Source organism: Grammomys surdaster, unplaced genomic scaffold (genome assembly GCF_004785775.1).
Source record: "Grammomys surdaster isolate TR1022 unplaced genomic scaffold, NIH_TR_1.0 144, whole genome shotgun sequence".
Classification (NCBI taxonomy): Eukaryota; Metazoa; Chordata; class Mammalia; order Rodentia; family Muridae; genus Grammomys; species Grammomys surdaster.
In genome coordinates this window covers 1,414,762-1,437,174 of record NW_021604602.1, presented here as the reverse complement: position 1 = coordinate 1,437,174, position 22,413 = coordinate 1,414,762, and the positions used below count along the sequence as shown (strand labels likewise).

The window sequence follows — 22,413 nt, the reverse complement described above, 5'->3', positions numbered from 1 at the left end:
ATGAGGAAGTAAAATAAATCTGAGTCTCTTCTAAAGGGCCTTTTTAAAATTAAATAATTTAACTTAGCTTTAATAAGCACTAAAAAATTTTAAACATGATAAAAATTGTTTTTGTAAACGTCATCACATAAAGTACATTCCCCAAACCAAAAAGCCCCCGGGGTGTTCTTTTCTAAGAAAAGGAGAGCTTCCCTGAGGAAGGAGCCCAGAGACAGTGGAACAGTGGGGTCTCAGGGCAGGAAGCTGATGTGCCTCCTAGCATGCCACAGGCTTAGGACGTCTTTTAAAGAATCTGACTTTAACTTTCCCAAGCATAGCTACCCCAGAAACACTCAAGCTCACAGAAACACAAAGCTTTTCTTGGCAAGGCATTAGCATCCTAAAAGAATTCAGGGCCCAAACACCACACTAGCACGATTTTCTCAGGTTTATTAACTTGCCACTTTGTCCTCTCCATTAGGAAGAGCCGCCTCCTGGACGGGAGCCCAAGCATGTGCCACCGCGTCTGGCTTTTCACGTGTTACTGGTCCTTATGCAAGTACTTCACAGACTATGCTATCTCCTTAGTCCCTGATATTTTAAATATGTTTTTAAAAAGCAAAGAAACTGCAAGTAACTATAAAATTAAAAAGTAAACAATTTACTAAAAACTATATTTAAATAATGGCCATGTTTCTCAGAAACGAGTTGAAACATTTGTTGTAACTATACAGCTGACTAAACGTCACACTTTAGGATTACTGGTCCTGTTGTGACACACATACAGCTACGACTGATCCTTATTTGTAGACACACATTTAAATACTCATGTATACCTGCAGTGAAGAAAGCGAGTGGTGAGCAAACTTGTAAAGGAAACACGCTGGTCAGGTCTCCGCTGAGACCAGGTGACACTGACAGTGCACCTGTTACTTCTCCACATATTTAAATTTTCCATATACAAAAGTTTTAAGGGCTTAGTGTTTTACCTATGCAAATGACCCCAGGTTCAATTAGTACAAAATATACAAAATTAAAAAAAAAAAGACTTTCATCATACAATATGATTAATTTATCCATCTAAAAGGATAGAACTGTCTGTGCTCTCTCTACTAGGATACAACGTACCGGACGGAAGCCCTCCCAGCATCTGAAACCTTCCTGTATGCAGTGACAGGAGCCTCTGTCCGCTCCTCGCTGTTAGGCCTGTGCCGGCCTCCTAGTTCCCTGCCCTGAGTTCTGGATACACACGTGTGGTTCAATACGTCAACAGAACAAATGACCTAAATACAGGGGTTACACCAGAACACACGCATTCAAGTCAATGCCACGAGAGGCCAGTTTAGTCCCTTTGACTAAATTTAGTTTTGTAACTGCAAGAGACATTGAGCATGTGCAGCCAGCCCACAAAGTGAGCAGGAGCCTCCCCTGTACTTAAGAAAAATAAAATGAGGAATTTTAAAGGACATTTAAAAGACATCAAGTGATTTTAACACTGGCATCTTATATTTGTTTAGTCCCATGTTTAAACAAGAAGATATTCTGAAAACAGTGAGAACAGGGACATCATATTATCAAGTAGGCTAATCTGACTTTGCTCATACTTTCTTTTATAGATGTGATCTTAAAATTCTAGTGATATATAATTCTAGGGAATAACAATAACAGCAAGTAGATTTTGTTCTAAAAGCACTTGGTGACAGAAGTAAGAAGGAACAAGGACTGGAGGACAGTGCCTATGATCCCAGCACTCACAGCACTTGGGCAGGTAAGTAGGCGGAAGGAGAGAGACAACAAGTTTGAAGCTGGTATGGACCACACCATGATTTAACACAGTCAGTTCAGTTCCAGGCCAAACTTAAAGACCTTACCTTAACAAACAAACAAAAAGGCTGAATTGAGGGGGCAAAGAGAGTGGCTGAGCTAATCAGAACTGTAGCTGTATTGTGTAAACATTAAGGCATTAATGGGCTGTTTCTGTTGACATAGTTGTGTTTTCCACACTAACTGTAATAACTCTGAGCACAAGAGTCACTGTAGCGACAGTGACAGGCTATGTGCTGGGACAGTCGTCACTAAGTACTCACTGGCACTTTATCATAAGGAGATCAGATAGAGAAACTAAAGTCTAGCCTTAAGTCTTACAGATATGAAGGTAAGAAGAAACCTAAACTCGGTCAGACACAGTGGTTCACAACTGTAATCCCAGAACTAAGGAAGAAGCAGGAAGACGATCCTAGATTTAAAGCCAGCTTCAAGTACTGTTTCTGTGACTGCCTCAAAAACAAATTTCCAAACCCAGTTCCTAGAAGGGCTCCGATGCAGAGTTATCAGGAGGAGTCTTTAATATGAATGTCTTAAAAAGTAAATAAATAACAAGACCCAGCACTCAGGAGACTAAGGCAGGAAAATCAAATAGAACCTGGCACAGAGGGGTCAGTGATTTAAGTCAGTGAGATGTAAGTCAGTGGTAGAACCCTGGTCTAAAACTACACAAGGCTGGGTTACAGCCCCAGCACCGTGCACAAAGCACGACACCAAAAGCCCTGCCCTGCACACACACACATTTTCAGAACCTGTCTGGATGGGTGAAACATGTTCTGTTTTCATTCTAGTTTAGCATCACAAATAACAAAATGTTACTCCATTCATTGATTTAGATATTTCTAAAATCAATCCAAAATTAAGGTGTCTGATTACAGATATTTCACCAATACTGATTAAAGTGCAATAGATACCCAAGAGAAACTTAGGTTCTTTTTTCTGATCCAAAGAAAGTTCTTAAATAACAAATTCTGGAGCAGAATTCATCCAGTAGAGACTGGCACCTCTGGGCGATGGTTGACTGTCCCACTGAGTCTCCAGAGCAAAGACCGCACAGCTAAACCCCGGGACATTTAGACTGGCACTACAGTGATGGAGGGCAGCATAGGAGGTGTATTTGTGTGGCACACCCAGTGACTCACAACCTGCAACACAATGCCCAGTACGTTCCTAACACTGCCTGCATCTCAATGCTGGTTTGACAGGACTGTTAAACACACAGGAAGCTTCCTGAAAGCTGGAGGTCTTAAACTAATCTGCCTTTGCAATGTGTTCATCAAAGAGTAAGGCCTGAGGACCTCGGCTACAGCTTAGAGGTGGAGCAAGCTCTGAGTTCCCTCCCAGGCCCTCCAAGCAGTCAGCTAGCCTTCAGTCACCCTCTGACGCCAATCACAATAGAAAACTGAGTTAAAGACAAAACATATTCCAAAGAGCCATAAAGAATCAATAAAGGAGAACAGTCACTAAAGAATAGTAAGTTGAGATAGATAGTAACTGTGTTTTCCAAACTACCACTGGATGCAGAAGTTACCCAGAGTAGGAGAGGCAGAAACACTACCAGAGTAAAGCACGTCTGCAGTGAAGTACTGCAGATGCCCCAGGTCTTCCTGAGTGTTCCCTACTAAATTCAGGAGCAGGTGAGCCAGGCTGCCATGCCTGTATCTTTTCATATATGTAAGTAAGTAAGCATATACCTCTTCTGTTTTGGTTTTCTTAGGACTTTCTTCTTTATGGGGTGAGGAAGTTCTTTTGACTCCTACTATAGGATTAGGTACTTTTGTTGCTGCGTTTCCTGAAGGTCTAGGCGATGGGTTTACCAGTCGTGTTGAGGAGACAACTCTGGAGACTGTAGGCTTTGGTGGTGGAGAAATGGCTGGCTGTGTGGCAGTTTGAGGAATGCTTTCGCTCGATGGACCTAAACAGAAAGACATGAATACACAAATAAAGTCATCACAACGTCAAGTTATAAAGAGAGCTTATGCTAACTCACTTCATGAATAACTTTATCGCAAACATTAAAGTGCTAGTAAAAGACAAGTACCAAGCATACACCTATAACCCCAGAATACAAGGCGGGTGGGAGGGTAGCAAGAGGATTAAGAGGTTTGAGCCTAAAACTCTGCCTTAAAAACAAAGCAAAAGGGGCAGGAGAGAGATGGCACAGAGGTTAAGAACTGTTCCTAGCACCTACATTAGATTAGCAACCATCTGAACTCCAGGGCTCTGATGCCCTCCTCCAACCTCTCAGAGTACTACACACGCGAAGTGCACATACAGACAAATGGAGACACACACAATAAATTCATTAAAATATTTTTAAAAAGCACTAAAAAACAGAATCCACAACAACTTAACCAACAAACCCATTTTTCTAAAATAAAGTGTAAAAACCAATTATCATACAAGGGCTCACCAGAGTGGCCAACCCAGCTTCTTACCCCCTGAGCTTTCACTGGAATTTGCTTGTGGTACAGAAACCTCAGAAGCCTGGATGCTGGTCACAGATGCTGCGGTCACAGCTGGAGCAGGACTGTTTCTGCTAAAACAGGAAACAGAAAGAGAAGGATAGAAAAAAGAAGGGGCAGGGATTGATTGTATGTTAGAGACAATGAAAACAACAGTTAAGTGTTAACAACATATGCTACAGATGGAAAGTAAACTGTCTCTTTGGTTTTGACGTCCCATGCTTCCATACCAGTTAAAAAGCATAAACTACACACATCAACAAACACAAACGTTCTGTGACGTGCACATCATGTAAAGACCACAGCTGACAAAGACTGATGCAGCTGGTCTGGACTGTAAGTATGGTCAGTAAGATGAATATTTGATCTGGCAGTGAGAATACACGTACTTAACGTATTAAGCTAAAACCTATCAAAGGGTCAGCGTTCTCATGTCAACTTACTAATAGTAACTGCCAACAAGACCCCCCATCACAACTGCCAACAAGACTCCCTGAAAGTAAGGTTGGGTGGTAAAACCTAACAGAAACAGCCAGACAGCACTAAGCTATGAATGCTGAATGCAAATGCAGCCTCACCCCATTCTAATCTTTATGGGACATGGATCCTCTTAGCAGTTCTTACAGTGCTTTCTATGTTTGAAAACAGTAAATTCTTCTAAGGAAAAAAAACTTCCCTTTCTCTAAAACCACCCAGGGCAAGTGCTGACCCTTTCTACCATCAGTGACGGTTCCCACAATCCTGGGGATGAGCATATTCAGACAGGGTGTTCAATTCTATCTGTCTCTAAGTAAGCCTAGACAGATGACAGCACCAGCATCATTCATAAATCAAGGCACTCTGGTCCCCAAAATGAAATATCATAGACAGCAGGGGTAAAACTAAAAATCACTGTCCATAAACTAAGAGTTAAAACTGGTACTAAAAGGGCTGGAGAGATGGCTCTGAGTTCAATTCCCAGCAACCACATAGAGGCTCACAACCATCCGTAATGAGATCTGATCCCCTCTACTGGTGTGTCTGAAGATAGTGACAGTATACTCATATATATAAAATAAATAATTAAAATCTTAAAAAAATATCTGGTACTGAAAAAGGTCAGCATCAAAAGAGACAGACAAGGGGTAGGGACAGCACAGGGTGGCTATGACCAGATAGATACTTCATATGCTCCAGTGACATTTCAGCTTGCATAACTAATACTAATAAAAATACATTTAGAAAATGCTAAGTTAGAATAAATGAAGCCTGCAAGCAGAGAAGCCTCCCCTGTGTTTAGCAAACAGGCGCGTCCCCTCCCCCTGCCTCCCTTCCTTACCCCTGAGAGCTGCCGGAACTGTTCAGTGGACTGGTCTTCATAGCACTGGTGGGTGAAGGCACAGACATGCTGTTGTCACTGTCCATGGACAGGTCCAGGCTGCTGTCATTGAGAGCTGCTAGCTTGACTCCTTCTGTTGAATGCTGCAACCAAGTGAAGTTTAATTTACATGTCCTTATGTACTCAAATTGACAAAATTTATGATTTCTATTGAGAAGTACTCATAAACAAGTTATAAAAATTCTTCATGCCATGAGAACCGTAAAAAGCAAAGACTGAAGAGTCATGTATCTTCTATTATATAAAAAATAAGAAATGAACACTCTACTTAGGTTAATTTGAAACTTTATCAGAAGATTATAAACACTGGTGCATCAATGCAAAGTTTTAGTAAGCAGGACAATGACGACCACCTTTGTCAGGACCACAAGATTTTTTGTTTTTAGTTTTCTTATTACAGAAAAGGCCACAAGGCTGGGCATAATGGAGCACACTTTTAATTCCATCCCTCCAGAGGCAGAGGTAGGAGGATCTCTGAGTTCAAGGCCAGCCTGGTTTACAGAACAAGTTCCAGGACAGCTAGAGCTACAGAGAAACCCTGCCTCAAAACAAAAACAAAAGCAAAACGACAAGATCACATTGCCTGATCCCTGGGCTCAGGCAATCCTCCTGCCTCAACCCTCCAATTTCTTCCCATGTAGTTAGAATTACAAGCATACACCATACCCAGTGTAATGAACAAATTTTTAGTTATCCTGCAATGCACACAGAAATTATGTAAGTAAAAAGCATTACTACACATGGTGGCGTCCATATTTAATAATTCTGACATCCAGCAGGCTGAGACAGGATGATTCTGAATTCGAGGCCCAACAAGGGTTACATATTGCCCTTTAGACTAGCTTGGAATACAGACCTAGGCCACAAACAAACAAAAATCATTTATTACTAACCATTACTATTTTATCAGCAAAGCTCTTTGAAAGCAAGACATCTCTAATGGGCACTGTACTTTTTGTTAGAGGGGGCAGGACACATGGACACGACCGGCTCAGACTGCCCTTCACTTCGGGTTTCCTACTACTGTGAAGGAGGTACAGATACAGACAGCAAAATAGCTGCAAGTTGTTGGTTTCACACCAGCTTAGAGTCCTAGTCCCACAGTAGAAAATGAAATGAATGGCAATATAAATGATTTCAAACGGGGAAGTAAGATAGAATCCAACTACTGTAAACACAAAGCAAAGTCAAACACTGTGGTGTGTCATTGAGAACATCTGAGCTTAGTGACAGTCTACCAGTACCCGCTCAGCAGTCTCTGCACACAGAAACAGATGTTATCAGTTACTTTGTTGGATGATCAAATTGTGGACAGGGGATTTCTGGTTAGTAACACTCCCTACAGTTTATTTTTAAGGAAATATAGCCTGAAAGTGTAAGAAAAATGAACAGGAAACCCCAATTAGAGCTGTGTAACAATTAGTCACATGGTCATTTAGTAGTAAGACTTTAAAAGTTCATAAAAACCCATGGGTCTGGAACCCGGTAATAGCTGTGATGAGTTTTTAAGAATGCATATTGCCAAAAATAAAAGAACACAACCTATTGGCACTCATGTCCACGTTTTAACTACAGCAGCCTTACACTGTGATACTTGTGTGCTAGCACACTCCTATCAGACTGTGGTGTGGATGCGATGGTTACGTGTGCTTAGCAGGGAGCCTAAGTTTGGGCCTCAGCAGTGCTGAAAGCCAACAAAGACAACACATCTTCTATTCAAGCAACTTCCCATGGACATTTCCCTGTCAAGCCAGGCGAGGAGATGAAATATGTACAGTAATCCTGGGTTACCCCAGGACTTTGGTGCATGCTAGGCAAATTACTCTACCAACTAAGCTACCTCTCCAGTCTCTTGTACAATTAACTCTTGACTCTTATTTGGACTCAGATCATCAGCAGACTGCCCGCTGAATTATCTCAAGAGGCCACTCTTAATTTTTAAAAATCCATCTATTCTCTTACAGTAAACAAGACGTCTTCCTTCTTAAAAGTACAGTTTGACCATGTAATGGCAACTTGTTCTTTCAGAAGTTTTACCTGTGTGAAACTTTAAAGTCTTCCTGAGAGAATGCAAACTCAGGGTGTCACGTGTCCCATGAACCTCTTTCCAGTCATGAGACAAGTACATAAGCACAGTGCTGAGAACAAGACTTCACAAACTGACAAAGCTGTCAAATGCTGTCCTCAGTTAACAGCACCCACCTCTAACAGGAAAGCAGTTTATTTGGTGGTGCCATCAACTTCCTTTCTGACTTACCTTCTTCCTCTTCTGAAGCACGTGACTAGGCAGCAGCTGATGGAGTTGCTTTCTCTTCACATGCATTGCTGCAATCTTCATATCCAACTCAAACATCTTGCTGTTTATTGCTTGCCTATACACTACACAACCAGACATTGTTACAACAACAGAAATGGTTTAATAAGGGCGGGTTTGACTGCATCCAGAAGAAAGTAATCTAAGTGGGGAACCTTTCCCACTGCCTGTCCCTAGCCTGAAGCAATCCAATGGTGAGCAAATCATGTATGTAACAAAGAGCGAATCCACATTCAGCCCTTTAGCATACTAACTCTCTAGGTGCTAATAAAAATCAAGAATAACTGTTTAGGAAATACCAGAATCCAAAGCACTCTGTACATCTCCATCATCCACAGAGTCTAAGGCTTTAATCCTGGGAAACAGCACCTGCTGCCACATAGTAATGGGCAAACAGCAAGGAGCCACACCTGCAGATACCTCACAAGCCAAGAATGGCTGGAGGCACTTGGCTGTTAAGAGCCAGTGCAGTTTGTACAGAAGACCAGAGTCTGAACTGTAAAGCAGCTCACAATCGCCTGTAACTCCAACTCCAGGGCATCTAGCACCTTCCACGAGCACCTGTACACCCACAAACCCACCTCTACACATAGATACACATAATCTTTATAGACAGGGTGTGGTGGTAGCACACACCTTTAATTCCAGCACTATGGAGGCAGAGGTAGACAGATCCCTTTGAGTTCAAGGACAGCCTGATCTACACAGTGAATTCCAAGACAGTCAGAGCTATATAATATACTAACAACAACAACAACAACAAAAAACCCAAAAAACAAAAACCCAAAACCATAAAAACAAATTTTCAATGTAAAACTCTCTACATTCTTTCTATTGTATATTTTCTAATATGAAAAATAACATGTGGCTCAAAAAGAAGATGCTACCAGTAAGCACAAATTATTTAGATGACAGTACCTCGAAATGGGAATATTTAAGTGAGGTAAAAACCTGTAAAAACCCAATAATTAGTCATGAAGACAGGAGAATATGTTGAAGGTAATCTTAACCTTCATAGTAAATCCAAGGGCAGTCTGGGTTACATTTAAAGAAACAAAAGTGGGGAGGGAGAGTCAGTCAAGCCATGCAAAAAATACTGGTTGTACAAGTATAAAACCATTGCAGGAGCTGGAAACAGCAGGAAAAAGCATATGCAAGCTGCAGAATCCCATGGAGAGGATAGAGGAAGACAGACCGTGAGGTGGTCAAAGGACTATGAAGAAAGGAGCAGGACACTGGGCTGCCACCCAACAGAACCCAAGCCACAGAGCCAGTCCTAGGGCAATCCAAGCGACAAACAAAACCCTCTGCCAAAACCCAAATGATTTTAGTACAAAGTAAGCTGACAGTACCTGGGTCCAACAGTATTTCAGGAAGAAAAAAACTCAAAAACCACACACCCTGAACAGGAACCACAGAAGCCAAGGGAGAGGAAGTCGTGGTCAAGGTCAGACCCATAACCTCTAAATTCCTAACATAAGGCTTTCCTAAGATTGCCATCAAGACTCAGATAGAAAACAGTCTGGTGCTAGAGAGGGCTTGCTAGTTCTCAGTACCTACTTAGCATCAACCACCGGTAACTCTAGTCTCAGGGGCTCAGCACCTTCTTCTGGTCTTTGCAGGCACCAGGCACATACGTAGTGCATATATACACACATGTATGCAAAATACCCATACACATAAAGTAAATCCTCATAAAACATTTTTAAAAGAAAGCCCTAATCCTAAGTAGCAACAGATACTTGGCTTGTATTCACTGTGTCTAACTAAGTACCAAGTATTGCTTGCAAACAGCTAATCATTACCAAACGCTGCTGCAGACCCTGCCAGGAACATCTCCTAGCTCTGTTACCTTTCTAGTCCCAAACACACAGACAACCAACAGCAATATGAGAATGAAGCGAGAGGATGATGTACTATAAACTACAAGCACAACCTGACCTTTCCTCTTGCATGAACTGGACAGTTACTAAGTAAGCATGGCCATTTGACATTAGACCCATGGTGTCGCACAAACCTTAATGATCAGGGTACCTTTACAAACAGCCAGTCTGAAAAGTTTTGTAAATGCTACTACGTAAGAGGAGGTACGGGTGTCTCTCAGACGGGCCTTGACAGGAGTCACGTAAGAGAACCAAGGAACAGTAATAAAGGACTCTGGCTCCTCAGTACCACTTGCTCGCTGCTTTCTGACAGTGAGTGCCAAGCACTCTGTCTGCCGTGCCTTCCTTCATCGGCTGGCACACAGCCTCCCAGCCAGGGCCTTGCATACACTAGTGACTGACAGCATGGAGAAGGAGGCTTTGCTGCAAACAAGGTTCATCACTTCCCAGGCAGATCAGAGCTGGAGAGCACTGGATCTGGTGGGATCCAAACTCCAGAAAGCAAAACATCAGATTACCTCTCTCCTCATTACCATTAATCGGTGTCAATGTGACTTTTAAATAAATTGTCACCATTTCCCCTCTTTTCAGTTAAGTAGGTTAAATTTTTATGAAATGTTAAATGAATTTTCATAAAGGAAAATTCAGTGAGAAAAGTAAAACTGCTAATTACCGTGTTTTAAAGTGTACTCTGGAAGCTGTTTTAAAAAGACTTGGTGCTTTAGGACAAGCACCGGGATTCCTGTAAGGCTCACAGACTCCTTCAACTGCTGTGTACATGAATCACCAAGATTTTGACAACTCTATCTACTACTTTAAAGCTTTCAACTAAAACATCTCACCTTTATCTAAGAATCCAAGTTCATGCACCATATAGACATAACTGCCCTGTTCCCTATATGAGCCAATACTAGTCCCTTGACCTATCTCTATCAATGTCATTAAGTTCAATGTCATTAAGTTACCAAAATTTCAGCTTCAATCTCTAAGCTTCAAGATGACTCAAATAGGTTGTTTGTCTCAAAATATGGAAAAAATCAAATTACAAATGATCCCACTTAACTTTAAGGCTTATCTCAACAGAGAGAAGTTATTTATATTAAACACTATGAATGCACTAAGCTTACTCTGATGGTTATTGTTCAGTACTCAATTACAAAAAGCACTAACTATGTACACCACAGAACATCGACGAGCTCATTAGTCAAGTAAAGACATACCTGTGTCTGTGAAAGACTGGATATCATAGGTGAGGTCGACACTGAGATTTTCAGAGTTTTCAGTTTTTTTAAACACTAACCCAATCACCCACATTGTGCGAAATTCTTCCCTGCAAAGAACATTACCACAGGCCGTTAGGATTCAGGAGCACATGACTGTTGATGATGGGCTGACAGCCTCGGCGGGGCATGTGGGAAATGGGATGCAAGTGTATCGGTAAGTAAGCTCTAAGTCCCCATCGAAAGATGCCCGCCCTCTCCATTCCTGTCATCTAGGCCACGACTCTACAGACAAACTTCCCTGACAACAGTCTTACAACAGTCTTATTTTCTGTGTTTGGATTCCAAAGTATTCATGGCACTGGCATTAGTTAGAGGTGTTCCAGATAGTAAGGGGGGGTGGGGGGATAATGCTTTATGGAAAAGTGTTTCATATATTTAATTTCTATATAGAAAGTCTGTACTTTTGCTGAGCATAGCGGTGCACACCTTTAATCAGAGCACTTGGAGGCAGAGGCAAGTGGATCTCAGTGAGCTTCAGGCCAGCCTGGTCTACATAGTGAGTCTCAGGATAGCCGGAGCTATGTAGTATGACTACATTTCAAAAATATCACATTTTTACTTTCTAAATAAAAAGTAGCCCTATGTGGTTAAAAGATGCCTGTAATCCCAGCATTAGCCGAGGCAGGAGGATCACCAGTTTGAGGACAAGCTGGGCTATATACAAGACCCTATCTCAAAAACCAAATTTAAGTAATTTCTTTAAATGATTCAAAGGAAAGAAATTAAATCTATTTCACTAGAATACTCACACTCAAGTGACCCTTAACCTCTATTTCCTGAGCACCCTTTCTTCAAAGTTTATCACTCAGATTGTTCTAAAGTCCAAATCTAAGAGCAACAACAAAAGCACCAACTAACTTCTAGGACCCTAAACAAAAAGGAGAACCTAGATTCCATTTACCAGCCTCCTCAACGGTCCACATTACATCTTGAATCAGGTATTTCCAAGTTTAAATCAAAATATATTCCCTTAAAATAAAGAGCAAAGATAGAACAGCAGCCTACAACTATTGTATAAAACTGAAGGACTGTGAGAAACACTCAAAACTGTAGTAGGACAGATCTACAGAGTATCAATACCCACTCAGATAATAGAGACTTCGTTATCAAGGACTAGTACCAGAGAAAACAAATCTACCTCACTGCTAATTCTTCAAGAAACTCTTCAATGTTTCTGATGAGGGAAAACACAAATATAAATGCTAAATTAATAAGAAAAAAACTTAAGACATACCCAAAATTGGTAAACCAGGGAATACTGAGAAATTAAGGCACACTACACTTCCTGAGGAAAGTTATATCCAGAAGAGATTAGTCACCAAGTTAAAGATCAAACAACTGTAGGCATATAATCGAGAATTTCTCTGTGGATCCTTATAAAACGGGACCAAAAAACTGAATAAAGAATAAAATAAAATAAAACAGTAAGCTGGAGATACATTATCAGCACAAAGCAAAGCCAGATATAGTCTTCCTCCAGAAGGAAATGGTTGCATATGCCTGTAAGCCCAGAAAAGTCCAGGCTGAGACATAAGGATTACAAGTTCCAGGCCAGTCTGGGCTATAACTTGTCTCAAAAGTCAACCTCAAAGTGCCTATGAACACATCTACACATGAGGTAAAAGGGAAGGCATGGGATTCAATGGGAAACATGCTTACCTGTCAGGACTTTCTTTGGGGGCTGGAAACGACTGGGGATTCACATGAGCCAGTGTAATAAACTCATTCTTCTCCAAGCTTCCAACCAGGATGCGGATTTTTGATTCCACCAAGCCCACCCTAGACAAATGTCATTAATGTTAATGAGAGATTCTATGAAAATTCATATGCAAATCAAATTTTCATGTTAAAAAAAAAGGTAATATTATGTATATAAAATACATATACCAAGGCTATCCCCCTCAAACTATGAGACTTAGAATCTACCAAAAAATGACAAACTGGATGAAAAGAAGAAAGAACTAGGTAACTTTATCCAAGCAGAAAAATTACAAGAACTATGTCAGGCATAAATGTCAGCAAGCTAAGCAAAGCAACGTTAAACACCATCAAGAAGTGAGGCGTGGCCTCTCTACTGCAGTAAGTCCGCAGGCTCCTCGAGCAGCAGCATCCTCCCACACCTGTGAGCCGAGCTGTCTACCTGAGTCATTTCGGGGACGCCTCCTCGTACTACTCACCATTCCAGACGCTGCTTTTCCGTGGGCGCACTTGCTAGAAGTACAATATAATGCCTTTGAAGACAAAGACAACATGCTGTTTACTTTATTTATGTGCTTTGTGCAGGATCTTATAACCACAATGTAATACGGTTCCTCACACTTAGACCGACATTGATTCAACAAGGGGGTTTCCAATCAGTGTGCACACAAAATCATGTAAGCTAAATTCCATGGTTTCACTGATGGCAAGTTGGATTTTCTACAACAAACTATGAATAATTACCAAGAGGAGCTGAATCTTCAAGACTGAGAAAACACTACATGGTAACTTGCTCAACACTCTGATAGAGTGTTCTACCTAGAAAGTCAACCAAGATGCTCATGGAAAAACAATCAAAAGAAAAATGTCACCGGGCGGTGGTGGCGCACGCCTTTAATCCCAGCACTTGGGAGGCAGAGGCAGGCGGATTTCTGAGTTCGAGGCCAGCCTGGTCTACAGAGTGAGTTCCAGGACAGCCAGAACTACACAGTGAAACCCTGTCTCGAAAAACCAAAAAAAAAAAAAAAAAAAAAAAAAAGAAAGAAAAATGTCCTCATGAAAACCAAAAAACAGGGCTATCAACACAAAAATAATCATTAATATACATCCTACAAAAGTTGACTTCAAAAATAACATCAAGCACATGGGTCCTGCAGTAATATCATATGGTATTTATCAACCACCTACCCAAACAAATGGTATAAACCGCTGCAACAGGCTACCTGCAGTAAGACTGTCCTGATAATAAAATAAGTGATTTCTACTCAGAACGTAAGTCGCATTTCAAATGTAGAAATTCCAAGTTTATACTTCAAAAACTATCACCATGGGCGAGTATCTATTCTTATGATTTCTGATAGCAATTACAACTAAATTGCTAGACAATTGTTTCTTCTTAAACTAATAACAGAATAAATCACTCTGTATTTATCTTTTCTAAATACTGGAGGCTGAGTTTCAGCTAAGCTTTATTACCTAGTAGATACGAGACAGAAAGGTGCCAGCACAATCTAGTCTGAAAAGTCTGAGACCCTTCTGCTGTTCTTTCAGCTTCCAAGTAATGTTGCCAGTCTAAAGCAAACAAGCTTGAGAACCAGACACAACTACCAAGCACAGCAAGCCCATCTGTGAAAAAGGTAATTCAAAATCTTCACAACTTTGCAACTCTCTCCACAGCTCTAGAAATTATATGCCACCTGGACAACAGAATGCTATTTGTCTGTGTGGAAAACTACTGTCAAAAATTAACTAAACAGAAATTTATAAAGTAGAGAAAGAAAAAAAAAAAAAAGCCCAAGACACGCAAAAATGAGGTCCAGCTGGAGGTCCAGCTGGAGAAGTATGAAGTATGCCCAGCTATGGAGCCACATGTTGTCCACAGCCACAGAAATGAGTTCTTCTTTTCCCATTTGGTCAGCATTAGTTCAAACCAGCCAAATGCAAATTTAAAAACACTCAAAGTTCATGCATTTTGTGTACTTGTGAAACTTGAACTAGGAATCATACAAATCAAGCAAAATCCTGACATGCTTAATCACATTTCTGGGTTACTGAGTCATTAAAAGAAGTGACCTCATTAAGGGAAGAGAAAGAGGAGATAGGTGCAAGCGCTCTCAAGGAGTAGCAGCTATCAGAGCAGACGCGCACACAGAACCTCACAGTGGCAAGCTATCTAAGTTCCACACAGCACAGCTTTTCCAATTCTATCTTAGTACAGTTTAAAAGTGGATTACTCAGGCTGGACAGGCACTCGATCCTCTTGCCTCTACCTCCCATGTGCTGGCCGTTATCACTATACCCAGCAACAGTGAAGTTGTTTTCCCACTTACTCCTCTGAAAATTAACACTGATTGAACACTTGGATCTTCAGCAAAAGATTAAATGATATACCACAATATTTTGTTAAACAATGCAAAAATACACAATCCATCTGAACATAATTTTGTTGGCAATTCAAATTTTGGAAGGTTATATAGTTCAACTTGACTATTCAGGACATCCCAATGGAGGGGGGTAATTCTCTGTATACTTAGACACACATACATATTTACATATAAATATCTGGTAACAAGATTTATGGGATAAATTTATATGTAGCTATATTTTGATAAACTTGATATAAAATCAATTAGTTTAAAAGAAATAAGCTGCAAATATTTTAACACAATAGAAAGCAGTGACTTCTCCAAGAAATCAAAAATTTCCAGTTTTCTTAAAAAAAATCTGCATTTTTATATATTTTATATGTATGGGTATTTTGCCTGCATTGTCTGTGTACCGTATACATAAGTGCCCACAAAGGCCAGAAGAGGGCGACGGATCCCCTGGAGTTAAAGTCAGTTGTAAGAAGCCATGTGGGTCCTGGAAACTCATCTCAGGTCTTCTGGAAGAGCAGCCAGTGTTCCTAACTGCTGAGTATCCTTCTAGTCCCAAACTCTGCATTTTAAAAACAACAGAGCTGGTATCCAATTCCTAAGAATCTCAAGAACCCTCCAGAGCAGATGCATTTCTAGACTATTTTGTAGTCCCCCAAACTGTGATACTCTTCATGCCTGCCATGTACCAACTAGCTCAAATGTTTTCAAGAAAAATCTAGGGTTAATGCCATTGTTATTACCTTTCCCCTAACATTTTATATAAAGATATGAGTTAAATGAATCAAAATTTATATAAAAAATGTTCTTGGGCTAAGAACATACCTCAGCTAGTAAAGTGTTTTCCTAATAAAAAGCTCTTAAGAATACTTAAGTTGTTATAGTTATTTACCAAAAAAAGCATTCTGTAAGTAGGTTTCTTGGTCATTTCATTTCAGTACTTTACCTGGGTAGATGACAGCTCAGATATCAAGCACTGAAAGAAAAACCTATCTCTTAGTCAAAATCCTTATAATTCTCTTTAAATGCATAAGCAAGAATTACAGTTCCCTAAAGGCGTGCAGCTGCTGGGTTTCTGTTGGGGGCAGAGGATGCACACATATTCCAAGCTGATTTTGAACTTGCTATGTAGCTCAGGCTGACCTTGAAATCTTGGTCCTGCTTTGGCCTTCCTCCAATGTGGTGACATCGTAAGGCTAGTATTTACACTTCCTTCCTAGCACACTCCTCCCTGATCCCAGTGAAACATAATGCCTATGACCGCTAGTCACAATACAGAATATTTAAAACTTAAAAAATTTACAATACAATGCCATTCCTTTCTTCAGGCAAACTCCCACCCCACTGTTTAAAAATAGATGAATTTACATTCAAGGTGAATGAAATCTCTCCTACAATCCCCTTCCCTTTCAAGAAAAGAAAAGGTAACATGCCACGAGGCATGCTTCACACAAACCCTGTCTCTGTGTTAGCAGCCTCAAATTTTCTAGGCTACAGCAAAACTAAGAATCCCACTTCAGGCTAAAGTGTAACTGGTGTTTCCCATGGAAACACAGTAAACCTAATGCAGACCTCACTGCCTCGATGGGCAATTAGAGCTTGCTCTCCAGGGTACTAGGGTTAAAATTCTGTGAAACACCTTGTTGCTATAGCCTCCTCTTCGACTGCCTCAGGTGTCAGGAAAAGTATTACTAACCATCTTGCCAGCCAAGACCTTCCAGGCAAAGACTTGGGTGTGATGAAGCCCCAGCTGTGCTGGTGTGTAAAAGCATGGTGTGGTCAATGTTAGCATTCACTTTCCCTCAAGCACAAACTAACGAAGCAGAGATCCATCTTTCTCCAGCTCTTATAATTACAGATGTGAGACAGGAAAAGAAGTGCTCATGTTTGTGACTCGGCAACTGAGAGAAGCTGGTTTCTACCTTCTGAGGCCTTATTCTTCTTGGTTTAACTATGTCTCAAGTTGGCACATATGACTGCTAATGATCATCAGTTATTTCCTCAACATTAAAGAAACAGAATGACGTGCCGATGAGAGTGACAGCCTAGAGATGGGCGTGACCACGAGCACTGTAGTACTACGCTGCTCCGACTGACAACACAGCGCTCCCCGAACACAACAGGTAAACTGACTCCATCACTGCATTTCATGCAAGATACAGAAACAAAACACGGAGACATCATGAAGGTCATCATTCTTACTTTTAATTTGGGAAAAGTATAAAATAGTTTTGCTTAAATTATTGTAACAAAACACAGTCCAACATAAAAATGGTCAGGAAAGTCTCAAGCATTAAAGCAAAAATTTAAGTGGGACTTTGCTTAATTTCAGCCCAGGGCAAATAAAGCTCGAGTCCATATTTGGTTTTTGTTCTTTTTTTAAGATTTATTGTAACTGACATTTTTCAACACAACACAATTCATGAGGATTTTAATCTCTAAGGTATTAAAGCATTATATTAAAGACATTAATAAAATTTATACCCACTTAAATTGTTAGAAAACTATTTGCAGACATATTTTTGAAGGGGGAAATGTGCTACTATTAAAGACATATAACCAGCCAACACCGACATGGTATTAGGTCTGCGCAGGTTCTAAACTGTTCCAGTAAGCTTTCAGAATTAAACATAGAAGTTTCTTGAGAGAGAACCTTAACTTTTTAAGCACTCACCCACCTGATAAGGTGAAGACACTATTGTGATCATAAGTGACAGACCTAGAAGAACTGAGGCTGCTGACACACAGTAGGACTGCTAGTCAATCAAGCAACAAAAGGCTAACACACTGTACTGATAAAGGAAAAAAACCAGTTTACTAAAAATGCTAAGTCCTTTTTGACAATAATGAAAATTCTACAGACACTGAAGAGAGACTTGTTCACTAATGTGACAAGAGGAAATATCATATATGCCACTGTTAAACCACTACTTAAGAGCAACATGGCTGACATGCCTTAAAATACATACTTGTACTTTTGAAAGAAGTTTGGAGCTTCAAAAAGTTTGGACCACTCTGCCTTACTCAGCAAAATTTCATCTGTGATAGCAAGACCTAAATTAAAAACATATTAGAATATTTGTATGTTTCAACCTAGCAATCTAGAATTTTAAATAATTTTAAACATACGACATGCATTCACTGTAGTCCTAAACATTAGCAAATGGAAGTTTTACTTTATAACCTTAAAGTACATTCTTACACATATTTCAAAAGCACTGGAGAATTTTCTGAGAACCAATTTCTGGTAAAGTGCCATTATTAGTAAAATGTCAGGCTCATAGGAAGGCTCAGAGTGAAGCATAGTAGTTACCCAAGGAATTAAAAGTTCTCCATATAATGTTTCTGCCTTTTAAAATCAAGTTACTGCTATCTCTAAATGGCCAAGACGTCTTTCCCATTAAAAACATTCCGTATGTGGAAGTCGAGAGTAGTCAACGTGAAGCTGAAGATATTACACAGCCTTTTCTACCAGACACCTTCAGCCATCTTGGTCTTTGAGGAAGTAAGACAACTAGTAATACCTTTAAATTTACAATAAATTGGGGCTCAAAGCCAAGGATCTTCTCAAAGGCCCCAACCACACTCCAAGTTCTTTTCAAGGGAATATGAAAAGCTTGTATGTCCCTTGAGTAACCCAGGAACACAAAATGGCATCAGTTCTGATGTTACAGGCTCTGACACAGCCCTGAACCAAACCATATGTCCAAGTCCGTAAGTGCACTGCATTCTCCAACACACTGTCAGAGCAAACTGCTTAAACACTGCGGAGTTACTCTCCAATACAGCAACAAAAATACAGGCACAAACCCAGTCTGGCAATTCAATTACATCACACAACTAGCTGACTGCTGGGTCCGCAACAGTAGGCAAACCCTTTTGTATCAAGTAGAGCAGAAGCAGAAACACTTACCTTGTTTAAACTCCTCAACCATGACCATCCGTGTTGAAACGGACACATTGTACGTGGAGTTCTGCTGTGGGTATGCTGGTGTAATTATAGGCATAAGATGGTACCTATCACTGGGGTTTACCTACATACAACAACAGCCAATCAGTTTCTTCAGTACATATACAACAGATACTTGGACTTTTACCCCTTGTTAAACTGAACCACTGATTACATTTTACTTCATTCATAGCTGGAGTTGAGAAACAAAAAACACAGGTCAAGAGACTGTTTTATAGAAATTTTTTACAGAATGAAAGATCTAGTCAACAGTCTGTTCCCAAGATGGAGGTATAACTACCTTGCAACCTGACTGCATGTACCTGCTGGCAAAAACAAAACAGAAAACATAGTTGCAAATCTACTGCTTTTCTGCATTTGGCAACATAAATGAGAGTGCCTAAAAAATTACAGTTTTAAGGCTTCTTATAAAACTCACGTTAAATAAGATGGGACTGCCCTGGCAAGCAGTGCAAGCTTATTAACCGAGGTAGAGCAGCAGCTCTCGACCAGTGAGACAACAGGATGCTCATCTAGTGCCTGCTCGTCTAGACACTGTGTGCCTCATCCCCACAGAGGCTACTACGCTCTCCTTTAAATGCTCTGACGCCTAGGCAACGGAAGTACACAGCTTGGGGCAGAGCCCAAAAGGACTTCAAAGATTTTGATATTGTAATAAATAACAAATTTTAAAAATGTATGGTTTCAAAAACCTGGAAAGTTTTGATTCCAATGAATTCCTTTTATCAATTAATAAAGCTAATGTTACTAACACCTAAAAAGTATAAGCAGTAAATGCTATCTGTAACTTTTCAACAAAATGGCTGATCTTCCTTAACACATTTCTGTATCTCTGAAACACTAAACCAGACTTTACAAGGATAGCACGGTCCCTACAATCCTGCTTAGGAGCCATACGCTACAGGCAAACACTAACCCAAGAGCTTTCTAAACAAGCCAATTTAACACTACTTAGATCAAATAAAAAAATATACAGGGATTTTTAGTATCCTTTTATTTTTTTTTTAAGCACAAATGCCCGTACAACTTTGACTTACAAGATAATGCTAAACGGAGTGAGTTGTTAGTGAACTCTGTTCAAGTGTGTACAAGGAAATGTCCTTTACAGGGTACAGCATTACACTTCTCACAGCGGAGGACAATCAGAGAGCAGGCAGGTCATCTACAACAAGTCAAATATGGGTGCATCCACTCATTTGTAAGAACTGGGCGGCCTCCTTGTTTATGCAGGTGACTTTTGTTATTGAACAGTGTGAATTTGTAGGGGAAAAAATAATACACTAACCCTTGGGTCCCACACAGGCAAATTAAGATTGCATTCTTCAGGCTGTTTCAATAGCACTGGATTTGGCCATTCCCTGTTCAAAAAGATTGTAGCACTTGATAAGACTATTGGACATTAGCATCTAAACGTTTCTGTTAAACATACAGCATTGTGAATGCAACCCTGCTTCACTCACTTGGCATATACACCACAGCTTCTCGTTCCTTTCTGTTTAAGTAATATTTCTCTATGAAATTAAATCATGATAGCTTTCTCACCTCATGTCAAACATCTGCTCTGCCGAAGAACTGATAAAGCACTAACAAATAAAGAAGTGCCACCTCAAGACATCTAGTGTGTTGATCTGGACCTCTAACAAGGCTAGTCCCATTTAAAGAGAAAACCCCTGCAGTTCCATCCACAGGCATATGCAGAGTCACTTATAACTCTAGTCAAGGTACTAGGAGTACCTGTGAAAGTTAACCAGGACAACGCTTCCCAGGATTACTGCATATAATACAGTCATGTTATAAAATGTATTCATGCTACTTTAGTCAGACATAAAGATCAAAGATGAAAAATGTTTCTTTTGCTTAGTACAAATCAAGCTGGCCTACTAGAAATGTTTGTGGATCACCTTAAGAGAAGTTCTATGCCTTAAGAGAAATTTTACATCTAACCACTCCTCACCCTCCATGACAAAGGCAAAGCAGCAGAACTATACTGGAAAGAGCAGTAGTTATAAATTAAATCCATGGAGCCTGTTACCAAATGACTATAAAGAAACAATTGTTTCTCTACATGAATAAAGGAAGGTATTGGCAATATGAAAGACAAAGCTCTTTAAGATAATTTGACTGAAACCGCAACTCTTGGTATCAAAGTAACTACCACAAATTGGCAGTATCTTGGACTTTCCTTAAAACTCATCAACGGGAGTATCTTGATTAGGAGACTTTAACGGCTCGCTCTCTCCTGGGCTAAAAAGTCTTAAAGGATCCAGTGACTATGTTTATTTTTCAGTCACTTAACGTATTTCTTTTTAAAATTGGTATAAAAGTGACACCTTTAAAGTTTTGCCAAGTAACATGACCAGCTGAAGGTGAAACACAATCACAAACCAACAGCCTATGAACAGAAGCAAGCAATGAGAGTGAAAGGAGTGGTGTGTGTGAGTTCTACCCACCCTAGTAACAGAGCAGATGGCAGCACACATTACAGTAGCTAAGTTCAGAGTTTATTTGGAGGGTAGGCTCACACAAGTAGCATAGGTTTTAGTTGCCTTATGACCCTGGCAGAACTAGGGAAAAGAAACAGAGTTTAGGTTTGCCTTTTCACGTCCAATGTCTCTTCCCAACACGGTAGATTTATCTTGAACTAAAACTGGTTGGGTTTTTGGCGGGACTGGTGACTAAACTCAAGGCCTTGTGCATGCCAGGCAAGCAGTCTACCACTGAGCTACGCCCTCAGCCCACAGACTAAAATTGGAATCTGAAACCAGCTGTAGAAATGTCACAGAAATAAGACTAAACTTCAGTGTCTACAATCAATTTTATTGTAATATAATCTAAAAACATACCATTTAGAAAATACCAAGAAAAATTTATGTACAAGAGTTGATGCTATTGCATTTGGATAAAGCTGGCAAGTTCTTGCTACTAGCATAGCCCAGGAAACACCACCGAGGAAACCTAATATATTGGAATAGATGTTGTGCCCTGTTGATAAGGGAAAAGCAAAAAGATTAAGTTAGTGTTGATGAAGAGCTTAAATGTTTTTAATAAGCTAGCCAACAAATTCTGAACTCACGTTTGGCCCACAGTTTGATGGCTCTCAGAGTTAACCTGAAGTTGTCAATGTTTGGTACTAGATGTAAAATCTCATCGGTTACCCTGCAACCTGATTAACGGGAGTAAGAGAAACACAACATTAAGCCCCAGGTGTTACAGTAGTGTCGTCACAATTTCCTAAGACTATCCC

The 22,413-nt window shown here is 40.2% G+C and overlaps 1 protein-coding gene across 2 annotated transcripts in view; it reads right to left on the bottom strand.

The window, feature by feature from the left end:
- The window catches only part of Papola (poly(A) polymerase alpha), a 48,888-nt gene that overhangs the window by 5,909 nt on the left and 20,566 nt on the right, over positions 1-22,413 (bottom strand). For both annotated transcript variants that reach the window (XM_028764476.1, XM_028764477.1), the window contains exons 8-19: positions 22,243-22,332; positions 22,013-22,151; positions 20,455-20,527; positions 19,113-19,233; positions 18,169-18,253; positions 13,304-13,357; positions 12,786-12,905; positions 11,064-11,173; positions 7,904-8,025; positions 5,587-5,729; positions 4,242-4,342; positions 3,498-3,718 (exon numbers count right to left, since the gene is read on the bottom strand). In XM_028764476.1, the coding sequence (XP_028620309.1) occupies positions 3,498-3,718; positions 4,242-4,342; positions 5,587-5,729; positions 7,904-8,025; positions 11,064-11,173; positions 12,786-12,905; positions 13,304-13,357; positions 18,169-18,253; positions 19,113-19,233; positions 20,455-20,527; positions 22,013-22,151; positions 22,243-22,332 (1,379 nt within the window). The remainder of the gene's footprint in view (positions 1-3,497; positions 3,719-4,241; positions 4,343-5,586; positions 5,730-7,903; positions 8,026-11,063; positions 11,174-12,785; positions 12,906-13,303; positions 13,358-18,168; positions 18,254-19,112; positions 19,234-20,454; positions 20,528-22,012; positions 22,152-22,242; positions 22,333-22,413) is intronic.